The sequence below is a fragment of the Cricetulus griseus genome, chromosome 4 (assembly GCF_003668045.3).
Source record: "Cricetulus griseus strain 17A/GY chromosome 4, alternate assembly CriGri-PICRH-1.0, whole genome shotgun sequence".
In the NCBI taxonomy this organism is placed as follows: domain Eukaryota; kingdom Metazoa; phylum Chordata; class Mammalia; order Rodentia; family Cricetidae; genus Cricetulus; species Cricetulus griseus.
In genome coordinates, this window is record NC_048597.1 from 19,504,309 (window position 1) to 19,523,049 (window position 18,741).

General features: G+C 36.6%; 1 protein-coding gene across 1 annotated transcript in view; it reads left to right on the forward strand.

Annotated features, from left to right (window-relative positions):
* The first annotated feature begins 9,361 nt into the window (after window positions 1–9,361).
* The window catches only part of Lipi (lipase I), a 30,319-nt gene continuing 20,939 nt past the window's right edge, over window positions 9,362–18,741 (forward strand). Inside the window, exons 1-4 of the mRNA XM_035444258.1 lie at window positions 9,362–9,413; window positions 11,712–12,097; window positions 14,177–14,285; window positions 15,774–15,875. Of these exons, the coding sequence (XP_035300149.1) occupies window positions 11,753–12,097; window positions 14,177–14,285; window positions 15,774–15,875 (556 nt within the window). The 5' untranslated portion in view covers window positions 9,362–9,413; window positions 11,712–11,752. The remainder of the gene's footprint in view (window positions 9,414–11,711; window positions 12,098–14,176; window positions 14,286–15,773; window positions 15,876–18,741) is intronic.

Sequence of the window (18,741 nt, forward strand, 5' to 3'; positions counted from 1 at the left end):
CTCTTTAAACCTATAATGGCTCCTTCTATTATTGTATCTCTTTTCTTGCTCTCCTAAATTCTTCCTGTGACTAAATCTTCCTGCTCTCTGATGACTTCCTCTCCCCTCCTGTTCTCCCCCCTCTTTACTAGCTCCCTCTCCCCTCCCCCCATGCTCCCAATTAGCTCAGAAGATCTTGTCCCTTTCCCCTTCTCTGGGGGACTATGCATGTTTCCCTTAGGGTCTTGTTTATTTCCTAGCTTTTCTGGCAGTGTGGATTGTAGGCTGGTACTCCTTTGCTCTGTGCCTAAAATCCATATATGAGTGAGAATATACCATTTTTGTCTTTTTGTGACTAGGTTACCTCACTCAGGATGGTTTCTTCTAGTTCCATCCATTTGACTACAAATTTCAAGATTCCATTTTTTTTCTTTCTTTCTTTTTTTTTTTTTTTTTGCTGGTTAGTACTCCATTGTGTAAATGCACCACATTTTCTCTATTCATTTTTCAGTTGAGGGACAACTAGGTTGCTTCCAGGTTCTGACTATTACAAATAACACTGCTATGAACTTGGTTGAGCAGATGTCCTTGTTGAGTGAATGTATATGCCTTTTGGGTATATGCCTAGGAGTGGAATTGCTGGATCTTGTGGTAGACTGATTCCCATTTTCTTGAGGAGTTGCCCATACTGATTTCCAAAGTGGCTGTACAAGTTGGCACTCCCACCAGCAGTGGATAAGTGTTCACCTTTCTCCACATCCACTCCAACATGAGCTGTCATTGGTGTTTTTGAGTTTAGCCATTCTACTAAGACGGTATCTTAGAGTTGTTTTGGTTTACATTTCCATGATGGCTAAGGATGTTGAACACTTTCTTATGTGTCTTTCAGCCATTTTAGATTCCTCTATTGATAATTGTCTATTTAGTTTGTACCCCACTTTTTAATTGGATTGTTTGGTGTTTAGGAGACTAGCTTCTTGAGTTCTTTTTATATTTTGGAGATCAGCTCTCTATCAGTTGTGAGTTTGTTGAATATCTTTTCCCAGTCTGTGGGCTGCCGTTTTGTCTTGCTGACTGTCTCCTTTGCCTTACAGAAGCTTCTCAGTTTCAGGAGGTCCCATTTATCAATTGTTGATCTCAGTGTTTGTGTTACTGGTGTCATGTTCAGGAAGCAGTCTCCTGTACCAAGTAATTCAAGGGTATTTCTCACTTTATCTTCTAATAGGTTCAGTGTGGCTGGGTTTATGTTGAGGTCTTTGATCCATTTGGACTTAAGCTTTGTGCATGGCAATAGGTGTGGAGCATTTCTTTCAGTGTTTGATTAGATCTATCTACCACTGCTTGTCCTGTGGGATTGTATGGTATACCAGTTACATGCTTTATGTTATAATATTTGAAAAACTGTTCCAATTTGGTGGAGACATATGCTGGAGCATTGTCAGTTTTTATTTGTTCGGGTATACCCATAATGACTGTTATGTCTAACAGGTGTATTATAACAGAATCGGCCTTTTTAGAACTAAGAGCAGTAGCCCATTGAAACCCTGAATATGTGTCTATAGTATGATGAACATATTTTAAAATTCCCAAATCTGGAAAGTGAAAGACATCCATCTGCCAAACCTCATTTCTCTGAATGCCCTTAGGATTATAGCCTGCTGGCCATGGAGCTTGATTATAGAATGCACAGGTAAGACAGTTTCTCACTATCTCCTGGGCTTGTTGTCAAGTGATGGAAAAAAACCTTTGCTATTTACATGCTGTTTCTTATGAAATTCTGAGGCTTCTAGCACGCTTCCTATTAGTAAATAATCAATCTCATTATTGCCTTGTGCCAGTGGGCCTGGCAGATCTGTATGGGATCTGATATGTGTCATATATATTGGATAGGTCCTGTTCCTGATTGTTTCTTGTAATTGTATAAACAATGAAGTTAATTCTGTATCATCTGGAATGAATTCAGCAGTCTTGATGTGTGAAATGACACTCTCTGCATATGGAGAATCAGTAAATATATTGAGAGGCTCTGAAAATCCATAAATAAAAATTGGTTGAGTTGAGGGAAGAATAGAAGAGAGCAAAACAAGAGATACCATAATAGACAGAGACAATATAGGTTTAAAGAGAATTCAGGCACTATGGAAATGTCTGGAGATCTACAAAGATGACACCAAGTAATGATGTAAGCAACAGAGGAGAGGCTACCTTAAATTCCCTCCCCTGATAATGAGATTGAAGGCTAACTTATATGCCATTCTATAGCCTTCATCCAGAAGCTGGTGGAAGTAGAAGCAGACATCCACAGCTAAACACTGAACTGAACTGTAAGCCAGTTGCAGAGAAGGAAGAGTGATGAGCAATGGGGTCAAGACCAGGTTGGTGAAACCCACAGAAACAGCTGACCTGAACAAGGGAGAGCTCTTGGTCCCCAGACTGATAGCTGGGAAACCAGCAGGGACTGATCCAGACCCCATGAACGTGGTTGTCAGTGAGGAGACCTTGGAAATCCTTGTAGTAGATCAGTAATCCCTAGCATAGGTGTGGACTTTGGGAACCTGTCCCACATAGAGGGATACTCCCTGAGCCTAGACACACGGGATGGGCCTAGGCCCTATCCCAAACGATTTGATAGACTCAGAAGACAGCCTGTGGAAGGTCTCACCTTCCTTGGGGAGCAGAAAGGGTATGGGATAGGTAGGGTGTTAGTTGGGGGGCAGGGGAGGAAGGTAGGGAGAGAGAACTGGAATTGACATGTAAAACAATCTTATTTCTAATTTAAATAAAATAAAAAATACCATAAGAATTGCATATAATTCTGCCTTCTGTACAGATGTATACAGACTTTGAACTACTTTACTTACTTCTCCTGATTCATATTCTGACTTACCTGATTTGTTCTCATGAGTGTAGAATGTAGGGACTCTAGAAATAGTTGTTTTTCTTACAATACGTGGAAGGATCCAGATTGTCTTTTTTTATGAATTTGATTCTTTCTGTTTTGGGATAATTGTTGCTAATAGATACCAATGATTTAGTACAGGCTGTCTGCTAGTATTCATTGTCCTTCCATAAGAAAGAAATTTCCTCATTAGTTAAAGGTACTGTAATTTCTTCTGGGTCACTTCCAGTCAGTCAATGGTCTTAATTTGTCTTTTCAAATTAAATCAGAAATATTTTCTATGTGCATCTTTAGCTTTTTATTCTGTTTATGTGGCAGAAATATCCATTCTAATTTAATGTCTTCCCTCTGCATCAGAATCCCTGAAGGGTATTCTCTGGATGGTAAAATAACAAGAATACAGTCTAAATTAGTGTTCATATGGTCTATATGTGCATCCAGTATTCTGTTTTCCACCCATTGTAATTCTTTTTCCACTTCAGCTGATAATATTCATGGACTGTTTAAGTCCTTGTCCCCTTTAAGGGCCATTTTTAAATACTTTAAGTCATGTGCTTCTACTCCAATTAGTGTCTGTAATTGAGAAATTTTCCTTAGCAATTTCTGTAGGTCATTAAGAGTTTGATAACGATATCATCTAATTTGTACTTTTTGCAGCGTGATTTTTTTTGTAAGTCTATTTTATAACCTACATAATTAATAGAATCTCCTCTTTGTTTCTTTTCTGGGGAAATCTGTAATCCCCAGCAAGATAGAACTTATGTTACTGTCTCAAACATCTGTTCTAATGTTTCCTTCTTAGAATCTAACAACAATATGTCATCAATATAATGATATATTATGGATTGTGGAAATTTCTTACGAATTATCTACAAAGGTTTTTGTATGAAGTGCTGGCACAAGGTAGGACAATTTAATATTCCCTGAGCAAAACCGTCCACTGAGGTCTCTTAACTGGCTGTTAATTGTTATCAGTAGGTACCATGAACACAAACTTTTCCCTATCTGTTTCTTGTAACAGTATAGTGATTTTTCCCTGTTTCTTGTAACAGTATAGTGAAGAAGCAGTCTTTTAGATCAATGGCTATGATCAGCCATTCTTTATGAATCAAGGAAGGCAAAGGCATTCCAGGCTGGGGAGAGCCCATTGGCTGAATTACTTTATTAATGACTCTCAGGTCTCTCAGAAACCTCCATTTACCAGACTGTACTTCTTTTTGATAATGAGTAAAGGAGAATTTCACGGTCTGGTGGATTCTTCTATATTTCCAGCACATAGCTGTTTGTGAACTAGCTTTTCTAAAGCCTCTAGTTTCTCAGAGGACATAGGCCATTGTCTTACCCAGACATGTTCATCTGTAAGCCATTTTAAGGGTAGAGCTTTTGGTTCCTCTGTAGGTTTAGCATTTGTACTTTTTTATGTACAGCCTGGATGGTTGGTTATCTGTTTTCCATAGTGCCTAACTATATTTTGTCTACCATGTAGAGGGTATATATGATTTGCATCTGATACTGGAGGAATGTTAATCTGGGTATTCCATTGCTGTAAATGGTCACGGCAACAATGATTTATTTCGATGTCTGCTACATAAGGCTTTAAACTTCCTCTCTGTCCTCCTGGTCCTATGCAGACAACCCACCTCACACTTTGGCATACTTTAGATAAAGTTCCAATCCCTAAAAATTGAACATTCACCTCTTGTAGGGGCCATGTCTGAGGCCAGGACTTTTGCAGTATAATAGTCACATCTGCCCCAGTGTCTACCAAACCGGTAATAACTTTACTATTTATTCTTACTTTCAACTGAGGCCTCTGACATTTATAGAAGTTTGCCAAACTATGTGTTTTTTGTCTGCTCCAGTCATGTTTGATTCCTCCTCACTAGCCAAACTACCATCTAGAGTGGTACCATTCTTTACAATAGGCAATGTACTATCTATTCATTCTGTTAGAGATTGTCCTCCACAGAGACTAGGAATGACCAGACCTTTCTCGAAGTGGGTGCCTTTGAGAGGTTCCCCTCAAGGAGTTTCCTGATTGTAACGGGTTACCTTGTATGTCTCTGGTCGATCTACATTCATTGGTGCAGTGTCTGCCCTTACAACATTTCCTACATAATCCAGGAGGCAGAGGATTTCTATAAGAGACATTGTCAGAATTTCCTTGCCTACAATTCCTTCTAATATGCCCTATTCTGCCACAGTTATGGCAGAATAGTATCCTTATGCCTTCTCGAACCTCTAGGGATTGCTCTTCTTACCCAAGTTCCTTTTTCAGCACAGTTGGAACATCTGGACTCTTAGTGTATTTTTAGACCTTTGGAATTTGCTTCTCCTTCCCAAGCTTCTGTGTCATCACCTTTAAGACACTTAGCCTCTTGGTGTGTTTTTAAACCTTTTGAGATTGTCTCTCCCACCCAAGCTTCTGTATCTTGAACATTATACTCGAGATTAGCAATATGCAAAGACACACCCTTCCAGTGGTGCTGATCTGATCTTTAAAGGCAAAAGTACCCTTTTGCAAAATGTATTTGTATTTTCATAAGCTAGAGATTGTATGAGTATTTTTCTAGAGTCTAAATCTGCTACCTGCAAATCTACTGCCCTGGACAGTCTTTGTAAAAAGTCAGTGAACTCTTCTGTCAGTCCCTGTGCTATCTTAGTATAGGGTTCTATTCTTTCTCCTGGTTCATGAACCTTGTCCCAGGCATTTAAGGCTGCTGTCCTGCATAAGGACAATATGTGCCAGTCATATGCAGCCTGAGCCTGTGGGTCAGCATAAATACCCTCACCAAGAATATTTTTTTTAAATCTTTTTATTTTAATTAGAAACAAGATTGTTTTACATGGCAATTCCAATTCCCTTTCCCCCTCCTTCTCCCATGCCACCCAACTAACACCCTATCTGTCCCTTTCTGCTCCCAAGGGAGGGTGAGGCCTTCCAAAGGGGGTCTTCAGATTCTGTCATAACCAACTAAGAATCTTATCTTGAAGAGCTTCATAACCTTTCTTTAAACCTTGAGGCTCGAGGGTGTTTGCTTCCTCACTCCATATAGCCCTCCACTGTATTTGAGATGAATTTTCAAGCACAGCTGACAATAGGCATTCCCAATCTATGAGTGTTACTCTATTAAAAGTTGCCCATGTATTTAATAATTGTTTGACATAAGGGCTATGGAGACCATATGAGACAACAGCCTCCTTAATTCCTTTCAAATATTTTAGTTATATCCATTCCCATTGATATGACCTGGACATTTGGATATTTCTTAGATGGTGGTTTTTCTGACACTGGATATTGATGATTAAAGTGGAGTCAGAGATAGGTTAATAACCAGTAGTTTACTAGGGGAAAATACTCATGCAAGGAAACCAGTGATTATGTTTGCACCTGAACAGGACTGACCCAGAAATGCTTCCCAGTCAGCTCAGCCAAGTGAGAGTGCACTACATGGTGCTTCTCTCTTTCTTAAACTCTTGCACCTGTAGTTCCTGATCACTTACCCAGTCTTTGTATTTCCAGCATTCTCTCAGTTTGTGTTTTCTTTATTGTCTCTATTTCAATTTTGATATCTTGAACTGTTTGAATTGTTTCCTTCATCTGTTTGATTGTTTTTTTCTTGGCTTTCCTTGCTTTCTTTAAGAGATTTGTTGATTTCTTGTTTTTTTTTTTTCTTCTTCCATTTCTTTAAGGGGTTTTCTCATATCCTCTTTGAGGGCCTCTATCATTTTCACGAAATTGTTTTTAAGGTCATTCTCTCCTGCTTCATATGCATTGGGATGTTCTGGTCTTGCTGGTGTAGAGTCCTTAGACTTCAGTGGTGTCATATGGTTTTTCTGTTGTTGAATGTATTTTTATATTGTCTTCTTCCTATCCGTTTTTCCAGTGAGTGCAGAAAAGTCACATCCTCTCCTGGTGGGTATGGGGCCAAGGTTCCCTTCTAGTGGGTGCAAGCAGATCCAATAGTCTAGATGGTGCTCCTCTTCCTGGTCCCTTGAGCAGAGAAAGGGACTAGAAGGCTGGCTGGCAGTCTCTGGCTGGGCTGGACCTTGCTGGGATGAGATCCACTGTTATTCTTTTCCTTAAATTAGAAATAAAGAAGGGTGCAGGATGAGAAACAAGATGAGATATATTAACCAGGTTTTTATAGACCCAGCAGAGTAGAGAGACTAAGAGAGAAGAAGAACAAGGTTAATGGCTGACTGCCATGGCCCGTTGCCATAGAGAGGTAGAGAGAGCATAAGAGAAGAGGCAGAGAGAAGAGAAGGAGATGCAGAGAGAGTGAAGCAGGGAAGTTGGAACTTTTAAAGGGAGACTGCTCATGCCCACTGAGGTTCCACATATGCCCAGAGTCCTCACGTAGGCCTTAATGTGTGGCAGGTGACGTGGTGTGTCAGGGCATGGGGTCTGTCTCTTAAAGAGGTAGAGCCAATCAGCATTAATGCCTGAACCTTTCACCCAGAGTCCCCAGGCCTCAGGTGGTCTGATCAGGGTACTGGAGGGTGGGCCGGAAACAGGCTCAAGCATATCTAGTCCCTTGTGCACAGAAAGGGTCGATGACACTGGCTGGAAATCTCTTGATGGTCTGGACCTCACTGGGATGGGATCCGCAGGACCCAGGCCTCTATGTTTCTATTTCTTATCTTTTTCCAGTGGTTTGTTATTCTCTCTCCAGTAGTCTTCTCCTCTTCTTCTAATTCTTCCTCTGCATCCCCCTCCTTCTATTTTGCTTTCTTCTATTTTTCAAAAGATCCAGTGAATGTTCATCACGAGCACCCTTTTCAACTAGCTTACAATAATTTATGATCTCTCTTTATTTTAAAATTTTGTATCAGATGTCACTGAATCCAAGTAATTTAAAAATTGATTACTAGATGTGTTCCTTTACACTTAAGCTCCCAAAAGAATAAAAGCACTTAGCATATGACTTACTCCTAAAAGTAGCTGCTTGAAACAAGTTGTGCCATGAGGTCCAATCCTAACAGGGCCAACTGGGTATTGAGTTTGTCCTAGAATAGATTTAAAGAAAATTCATGGATAGCCAATCAAAATGAACAAAAACCCCCAAAGCAACAAACAACAAAATTGTCTCTCCCCCCAAAAATTCAAAACCACCTTAAACAAAAAAAGATTAGTTAAGGTAGGAAAAAGCTCTCAAAAGACAATAAAGGTGATTTTTAAAATATAAATTTAACCATAAAATATTAATTGAAACTTGCATTTGTACTTCTGTGTATTTTAAAAATCATAGTTCATAAGTTTATTACTTATATAATTTTAACCACTTATTTCCTATACCACTTATTCTAAACGTACTTACCTTTTCAGATTCTATTCCCATATTTTTAAGTTAGAATTAAATGTGACACAATAAAAATCAATGACTTGTACCATTAATGGTTGTTAAAAATAATTCACACTGTGGCAGCAGATGTCTTTGTACTTTCTTACTTTTAATAGGATAATCACTGATGGGATTTTATTATTTTAATAAGCCATATTTCTATTTAAAGTATGTGTATATTAATCAACATGTGAAGTAATGTTAATTCAATTTGAGTAATAATTAAAAGTATCCTCTCTGGGTCTTGTTTTATGGTATACATTTTTGTGAGGAGATTATTTGGCAGTTTTGAATTTATGTTGTTGGCTGAATGTGTAGCTTATGTGTGTGAATGTATGTTTATGTTTGATATTTAGGATGACTTGAAGAAATGATATACACCTGTAATTCCAGAATTTAGGAAGTTGAGGTTGGAGGACCCCTGAGAATATGAGTTCTAGACCATCCTAGGGAAATAACGAGACTCCGTCTTTAATAAATAAATAAATAAATAAATAAATAAATAAATGCTTTATTTTTGTTTACTTGGAAAATCCTTGGATCACTAATATTTTTATACTCTCAGTATTTTAAATGAATTTCTGTGAATTACATCTCTGTAAATCTAACATTTTTATTTAAGAATGACAACATCAGGCCTCAGGGGATAGCTCAGTGGGTAATGACCCTGACTTTGACATGACCTGAGTTAGAATAATGAGTACCAATAACAAAAGTGGGCATACCTGTGAGTGTCTGGAATGCCAGCTTTAACAGCCAGAGACAAGCTAGATTGTCTCAAGTTGAGGGTGACGAAGGAAGGTACCTGCTGCTTTGCTGTGGTCTTCTCACGCATGCACACAGGAGTATGCACCTATGCACCAATACATTGATGTGCATGCCATACACACACACACACACACACACACACACACACACACACACACACGCAGGCATGCACCATATCAGTAAATTTAACAATCATCTGTGAGTAGTATCTTTAATTTAAGGAAAGGCCTAAGACAGCTAGTTGCCAAGCATTTCCATTTAAAGTCTCAGGTGGTACACTTTGGTCTATCTGATTGATGAATTGTTTCTAAAGGAAAGATTGATGTCATCATTACTCTGTTTGTATCCTGAATTTTCTGTCTTGGTATTTTTAGGGTATTTACATATTCCAGTGAAAATCAATGGAGTGTATAAAAATCTTGGTGAGTCTGATTGAGTGATTTTTTTCTCTACATACTCATGTGTTTGTAAACCAAGCAATGCAATTATGTCCTTAGTTAATGAAGCAGTCCTCCTCTCTTCTTCCACCATGTGACTCTCCACAATGAACAGTGACACATTTTAATTTGCATAATTTCTTTCCACTGTTTATCTTCATTCTCTTCATAATTTTAACACCTCCTTCTCTCCTGTGATCCTTCAGTGGGAGATTTCCATGTTTTATATGATTTTATAATTTGAATATATATTATGCAAATGTATTTTTCCTTAATTGGAGTTTTAATTGTCCTGTTCTTCATCTGATTCTCTTTTTTATAACCTTTAAAATTTGCCTCAGTAGCTCCTTTCTCTTGCTCTTAAAATGACATTGTTTTCTTCTGTTCTGAATAAGAGTGCTATAAAAAAGAATTAGCAATTAATTCTACACCTGGTAATAAATGCAACATTTTTCTGATGACTATTTAGATGTAGGTCTTTCCCCCTTATTTACATAAAAGGGATTTTACTGGTTAATTGCTCATTACTTCTTCTGGGACCAGACAAAGTCTAGTAGTCCTTGTAACCAAGTAGCTGTTTGGATTATCTGATTATATTTCACACTTGTCCTAACATGGTGATAAATGAGGTAGATGTGTATGACTCCTACAATTTGTTCTGCATAGCAAGTTTGTATCCACCATGGGTTTACATGTTCCTCCTTACCTTCTTCCTTTTCTCTGGTACTTACTATTTATGCAGGATCAAAGCTCTTCTAATTATGTGTCCATTGTCAAGCTGGGAATATTGTGCAAGTGTTATAGATCTTAGATTGGCTTCCTTCCTCTAAATTACTGTGGCAATAAAGCTTCTGTACTTTTGAATTAGAATTATAAGTATTTTATCTTATGTCAATATTAAAATAATATTTTTGGTCAGGCATTGGTGGTGTACACCTCCCAGCACTTGGGAGGCAGAGGCAGGCAGATCTCTGTGAGTTTGAGGCCAGCCTGGTCTACAGAGCAAGAGCCAGGATAGGCTCCAAAGCTACACAGAGAAACCCTGTCTCGATAAACCAAAAAAAAAAAAATTTTGTTCTTTCTTTCATTGTTCTGTGATCAAGTTTTAAATTTAATTCCTGAATGAAGCTTGCTAATGCTTTTAAAGTATTTGACAAGTACTGAAAAAATTTATTTACTATATAGAATTACCAAATTAATGTTCTAGAAGTAGTACAAACCTATGCTCTCATGAAAATCTTCTATACTTATGCTTATTCAATAATTCACAATTCTAGCAAACTGTGAAAAGCTAAATATAAAGCAGCCAATATTTCACCACCTTACAATACTCACTGCTATTGAACATTTTTAGTTATTTCACTTTATGGCCTTCATCCTTCTAGAATGGGTAGATGGATAGATAGAAACTTGATAGATGATTGTAGAAAGATAGGTGATAATGGACAGATAAAGGTATCTTATCCTTGTGCCACTATGTGATTAATATCTTCAGAATTAATGCAATTGTTTATTTCATTAATTCTAATCTTATAAAAAATAATTTCAATACTTGTGTATAATATATACATACATCACACATACATGTAAAACTCCAAAACAGCATTTTATCATTGCATTCTCTCAGCATTTGTTTATATGCATTTTTGTGTATCTACACTCATCAATTTTATTGGAATTATTTCTCTTTTCTTTCTCTGTCCTCTTTTTCTCTCCTCTTTCTCTTTCTCTTCTCCTCAGAGTCTTGCTATCTCACAAAGGCTAACTTTGAACTGGAGGTACTTCTGCCTCACTCTTTCAATTGCTGGTATTCTATGCCATAGAAGGATTTTTTCACTACTTGAAGTTTATAACCAAAATGGCATCGTATTATTTTGGTTTGTATTAATATGAGTAATGATGAGATAAATGTGTTTTCTTTTCTAATAAGTAAGTATATTCCTGTAAAGCTGTTGTGGACATTCACAATCAATTTATCTACCTTTACTGTGGACCTTTCTGTGTGATTAATAATAGCAATGATTTCAGAGTCTGACACATCTATTTTATAAGAATGTTTGTAATTTTAATCTATCATATTTGTTCATATTTGTCATTATTTGTATTACTTCGAGTTCAGGAAGCCTTTTTGCTTGATTCATGTACAGCTTTGGCATTGTGGTTACTCAGTAAATCATGTCAACGTGCCAATGACATAGGATTCTCATGTTCATTTGTATAATATCACACCGATAAAACTGCAATTTTATCCTAATGCTCAGATTAACTTTTTTTTCTTTACAGAGAATAATAAAACATGTCTTGAATTCTCAAAATTAAATGCAATGAATTCCTTAAAAGATTTGTTTTCCCCCAAACTAAAGATAAATCTGATGATGTATTCAAGGGATGATCTAAACTGTGCAGAACCACTCTTTGAGTCTAATAACACCCTTAATGTACGTTTCAACCTGTCAAAGAGAACTGTCTGGATTATCCATGGATACAGACCTTTGGGCTCCACCCCAAAATGGCTTCATAAGTTTTCTAAGGTGTTCTTGAAACAGGAAGATGTGAATCTCATTGTGGTAGATTGGATCCAGGGTGCCACAACTTTCATTTACAGTAGAGCTGTTAAAAACACCAAAATAGTTGCTGAGAGATTGAGTCAATCCATTCAAAAGCTTTTGGTAAGTTTGAGAAATTTAAAGTATGCATGCTACACAATATATGGTTTGTTGTGTGAAACCATGAAATTAATGTTTTTCCCATAAGTGTTTGGAAGTTTTGCTTAGATATAGTGATATTTTTAATCATATTTTGTTGGTTCTAAATAATGATTTTAAATGTTTTTAAAATGTGAAAGCCTTTTATTTAAGACTGTTAAAAATTTAAAGCTCTTTCAAACCCTGAATTCAGGATGAATTAGTGATATTATGTGGGGAGTGAACATTGCTGTAATCTTATTACATTTTTTAGTCATCTGGCTAATGTGTTTGTGGTTAGTCAAATGGCAATTGGTAAATATAGAAGAAAACAGTTTCCTCTGGAAAGTAGTTTACTCCCAACTCTGAATATAGTTCTCAGTTTCCGTCAGATCTGCTGAGTTTGAGATGGATCAAAATTCAAGGCTGGTTGGAGGTCATCTGTGTTTTGAATAATTTTTGTTTCCTTTGCCAAACTTTATGGTATTTCATATATGTCCTTAGAATTGGTAGTGATAGTATGTTTTTCAGAAAAAGAAAGGCCATATTTTATTTCTTAGAGTGTCCTTAGTTTTGAAGTCTGAATTTTTGTTGTTGTGGACTTCCAAACCTATGGTAAGTTGAACAAGCATAACAAAACCTGGAGTTTCTGGCTATAGGGAATTGAGGCTCAAGTCTGTCACCTCTCATCTGTGTGACTTTGAGCAATCATTACACTTCTCTACCAAATGTCTTTTTTATACATTCCAAGTAACAAAATTCTATTGTATGTTGTAAGATTATTAAGTTAATATAGAAATACATATATATGCCATTGTGTATAGGCTTAATCAAGACATGGCATTGACTAATTGGTATGTAAAAACATTTTTTAATTATTAGTTTTGAGTCTACAATTTTAAAAATGTTGTGACCCAAGAGAGAAGGGAGGAAATAATTGACATGGAGGAGATTGACAGTGTATAAAACTGAATAATTGACTTTTTCACCAATTATGATCATCTCTAACTGATAAACAGGAACTTTGTAATGTGGAAAGTTTGAGTCAAATAGAGAATTTAAGGAAAAATCATAGCATTTTGCTTTCAAAGGATTTATAGGCACTGGGAGAAAAGTAGCCAAAGCTTTGTGGTTTGTAGAAATTAGTCCTTCAGCTTCGGGGACATTGCTTTGAGGAATTTGAAGAACAGTATTGCTCTGTGCTGGGAAAGTCTCCTTCTAGCTCTCTAATAGTGGTAAAAGTTCAACATCATTTTATAAGCCTTCGGACATCACTGTGTAGTCTGGACCATCACCAAGTCCTATTAGCTCCCTGGGTGTCTGTGGGTTTTGCACTGTGGAAGAGCCAAATAAGCTCCTTTAGGTGTCCTTTATCAGGACATTAGCCCTATTCTTGAATGCCAACTTTGTATTACCACCACTTTCTCTATGTCCCACTCCCTACACAAACCATAACATTAAAGGTTAGAATTTCAGCATATTAATTTTCAGAGGCATGAACATTCAGACTTTAGAGACTTAAAATTCCTCTTCATATGGAGCTGTGTACATGTCAGTAATGTCTGAGCCTTTTTCCTTAATAAAATGGGTATGCACTGGATGTTATTAAGTTAATGTTTAACAGGTGCCAGGTAGAGTTTTAAGTAATAGGATATATATGAATAACTCAATATCAAACAGTAATACTAAATATGAAACTTACAAAGCATGTGTTGAGGTACTGTGCACAAAATAAGCAGCCAATCATGCCCATTATTACTATTTGTTCATTAAATGCTTTGATAATTAAATGTAATTTTATGTATCTCATTCTACATTGTGGATGATTAAAACTCAAATTTGCAGGTAAAGTTTAGTGATGTTACTGGAAATGAATAGAGAAAAATTAGATATTTCAGGGATGCAAGCTGAATAAAGCAGTATCTTTTCAAAGTTGCAAGTCCCTTTCCTTATGTCCCAGAATTAGATGAAGTCAAAATCAATAATAGATTTCAAGGTTAATATATTAGGCATAGTTTGTGATTACCCCAAATTAAAATCATTACATTGTGTTTTCAATTACAGAACCATGGAGCGTCTCTTGACAATTTTCATCTCGTTGGCATGAGCTTAGGGGCTCATGTCAGTGGTTTTGTAGGAAAAATATTTAATGGGAAACTTGGAAGAATTACAGGTAAAACTGTATTTTTCCTTTTGCAAAATTATTATTTTAGCACATTTCCACACAAGATTTTGTTCTATTTAAAACCTGAAGGCACTCCTGCAAACTATATTAAAATATTACATTTTACTAGATTGTTAATTCTTCCACAGTGATTATGATGAACATGAAAATCAAGTATTGAATTCTGTAGCTTTATCTAAATGTCAAAGACTACATGGGAAAATGTAGCCCATTCAGCTAAAAAATGTTCATCAACTAAAAATATTAGCTATTATAGTTCATTTTCAAGAGCACTGTTGCATTTTAATTCTTTTATGCATTCACTGGAGTACTAGACAGATCAGGGGTTGCTATTCAAGTGTGAAACATGCTCTTTCTCATGTTCACTCAGATTCACACAGTCAACTTAGCTGTAGTTAAAGGCACCAGCCACATGGTGCTCATATAGAACTCCATCCCTTGTGTCAGGCTTATTAAGAATTTATTCATACCCTTATTACCAGGATGCTTATAATTCCAATTATTTATAAAGGATAACATTGTCTTAATAAAATCTCATAAAAGAAAGAAAGGAAAGGTGAAATTAGTCATATTAATGCATATGCTTACTTATGTTTTGCTATGCTGCCACACAACTACAAAAGTCTAAAGACCAAAAATATAGATTTCTTACAGTAGAAAATTTAGAGGAAGAGAGAGGTTGGGTATTCTGTCAAGAAGACTAACAAAAAGAGGGAGAATAGAAGAGTGTGAAGTGAACAATAGTTAAAGTAACATTAATTTATACAGAAATGTGTAATAAAGACAACTTGTGAAAATCAGTTTTTTTCCCCTTCTGTCATGTGGGTCTGGGAAACTGGATGTCTCTTCCTCAATGAACCAAAATTCTATTCCCACCCCTTTGCTATCAGAAAGTTGTGATCTTAGAATTTTAGTTTAGAATTCATTCTATAGAACAATATCCACATTGTATGGAATTTATAACATTTTTCCTTAAGGATGTATAGGAAACTCTTGGGAGAGATGAATGCTAAGAAAATAGCAAATTTGTCCCGTTAATTGACCTGAATAAAATTGGTATCTAAAAAGTATTTTAAACCTATAGACAGATACGGGATGAGGCAAATAATTCGAGAGGTTCAGATGATATTCATTAGCCCTTCTCCTCAATCAGAAGGGATCTCAGTTACTATTAAATATAAAGTTTCATGGCTTACTCTATCTACTCCTTAGATAAAGATGATAAAAATATCATAAATATCATAACATTTTGTTGAGATATTTCTCCTGCTTTTGGACCACCTTTGAAAGTTGCCAATAATATTTAAATAATGAAGGCACTTGTCATTTGTCAAATTTAATAACTTTAGATATATTTGGGCAGGTTTAAACCAAAATTGCAAATACTTATATTTATAATTGACAATACTGCAAGTGTAAAATAAAACAAAAGTAGTAAAACATAATTAGATTCATAGTTATTGTTTTGCATTTCAGGTCTTGACCCAGCTGGACCAAAATTTTCTGGAAAACCATCAAATAGCAGATTAGATTACACTGATGCAAAGTTTGTGGATGTCATTCATACTGATTCCAAAGGTAAAATAATAAGTATCTATGAGTTTTTTGTTTAAAAGCAAAATGTGGAATGTAAATCCCAAAGAAGAGGTTGTAAGATAACAGAGAACTGTAGATAAACTCTTTCATAGTTCAATGAGACTTTTTTCTTTTTGCATTGGTTTCTGGTATTGTTTGCATTGTGTTTATTTATTTATTAGGTGTCTTGTCACTGTAAACATTGAAATTTCCGTTAGAAATAATTATCTTTGTTTTATTGGCAGTCATTGACTTGGTAATATTTCATGCCATGCTCAATGATACTATTTAGGTTACTATTCATTTTTCTTTCGTCATGTATGCCAACTGGAGCTGGACACATTAAAGTCCCAGATAAGGACTATTTTTCTATAGGGAGAGAACAATTTCTCTATTGCTTTTAAAATGTTCTCTAATGGGATGTTGGTTAGAAAATGTTGGATAAATTCATTAGAAAAATGATTGAAACTGTCCTGAGGCCTTTTTTTTTTTTTTTTTTTTTTTTTTTTTTTTTTTCTGAATGAATGAGTTTAATAAGTTAGAGTGTGAGAGGAACCTGATTTTGATTCATTTCTGGATAAGAACCTGGTGATATTAACACTGACTAAATTCTTCATACACCTCAGTGAGTCTCTTGATTACTCATCAAACTCACTTCAATGTTATTTTCTACATGTATGTTATATAGCCATGTTTATAGTTGTACTACTTACAATAATAAGGCATTGAAGCAGTATATCCAGGAATGGTTAAAAACATACAGAAATTTATAGAGCCACAAAGAAAATGAAATCATGACATATACAGGAAAATGGATGAAAAAAGGGAAGTCATTACATTAAGCAAAATAAGCCAATCTTAGACAAATCTTCCTTTTTGTTTACCCAGTCTAGATTTAAAATTATATATATGGGGGCTACAGAGATGGCTCTGCGGTTAAGACCATGCACTGCTCTTTCAGAGAGTCAGGGTTTCATTCCCAGCACTGATAACAGGTTTTTCACAACTGCCCCATAACTCTAGCTCCAGGGGGTACCAAATACTTCTGGCCCCCACAGACACCTGCAGTCATGTACATATGCCCCACACAGACAAACCCACATAGGAGTTATTAAAATAGATCTTTAAAGTTATGTTTTTGTACATGTGTATTTTTATATGTGTGTGTACAGTGTATAAGTTCTTAAACTACAAAGGGAGTTATCAGAGTGGGTGGAGGGATATTATGGGAGAGGTGAAGGGGTAAGACAGTGATGGTTATAAACACCTGTGAAGAAACTATCTAGGAGAACAAAGGAAACTATTGGGATGGACCAGGCCACCAGGGAGGTCAGTTTGAGAGGAAAACAAATGAGGACCAAGATTATGAGATAGAATGTATGAAAACCATACTTTAATGATATGCTAAAAATCATTAGAGAAGTTAATTTCAAAAGTGTAAAAAGCCATGTCTGATATCTACACCTTCCATAAACCAAAGGAGTGACTCATCTAACCTTACTAAACTGGTTTGCTACCCTGTGTCAATAGCATGTCTGCCTCAAGGGCCATTTGTGAGTTCATAATAAATCCCTATTGTTTCTGCCCAATGGCTGAGTAGCCCTCTTGTTTTATCCTATTTCATTGGCAGGTGTGAGATGTGTCCCAACAGGTGCTTCTTGTTCTTTTTGGTGTTCATGTTGAAATCCCTCCAAATAGCTGACTTTCTTCTAGGGCAGTAGTTTTCAACCTTCCTAATGCTCTGAGTCTTCTTTGGTGATATGTTGTTTAGGTTCTAACAAAGCTTGCCTAGAGATCAGCATGCAAAGCTATTCAGTCATAGAAGCTGGGCAGTGGTGGCATGCACCTTTAATCCCAGCACTCAGGAGACAGAGGCAGATGGATCCCTGTGAGTTCAAGGCCATCCTGAGATACGTAAGAGTGAATCAGTCTAAAAGGGAAATAGCTCACACCTTTAATCCCAGCACTAGAGAGAATATAAGGAGCTTAGTGTAGTCTCAGGAGCAGGCTGAGAATTTGGTGAGGAGCCGTGCAGTCTGGAGATGCACCCTGAGGTTCGGTGGATTGCCCTTTCAGTCTGAGACGAGCATTGGTAGAGGTAAGAACTCTCAAGTGGGCTGGCTGCCTTGCTTTTCTGATCTTCAGCTTGAACCCAACATTTGTCTCTGGGTTTTCATTATTCATGTTACACCTTCAATACAGTTCTTCATGTTGTGGTAACCCCCAGCTGGAAAATTATTTTTGTAGCTACTTCATAACTATAATTTTACTATCTTTGCGAATTGTAATGTAAATATCTGATATGCAGGGTAGCTGATGTGTGACCCCCAATTGGATCATGACCCATAGGTTGAGAACCACTGTTCCAGGGTCATGTTTAGAATACTTGCATTCTTTAATCAGCAAGTGAGTGACTAGGTTATGGGGCTGAAAGAGGGATTCTCCATTGCTACAGTGAAGCCACATGTTCTTTTATGGAGTATGAGGATTTCCAGGAGAACAATTTAAGATGGCACATTACTGGATTCTGTTGTATGAGCTACTTATATTGAGTTGCTGTGACACCAAACCATGTTCAGACACTAATGTTTATCTGAAGCATGTACTAACATGAAATTGCTTGTACCCTAAGCTAAAGTGTTTCCATATTATCTGGCAGGAAGATTTTGTATGGAAGTACAGTCCCAAGTTTTCTGAGACTGATAACTTTTCTTAGGCTCCCCTGGGTTATAGATTGCAATATTGGTAATGAATTCAGAATATGAACCTTCTCCAGTGCCCTGGAAATCCACTGGTTTAGAGAATCCCCTAAATCATAGCCACATGGCCTCATGCCACCCTAGCTCAAATTGTCCTCAGGAAGGCAGCA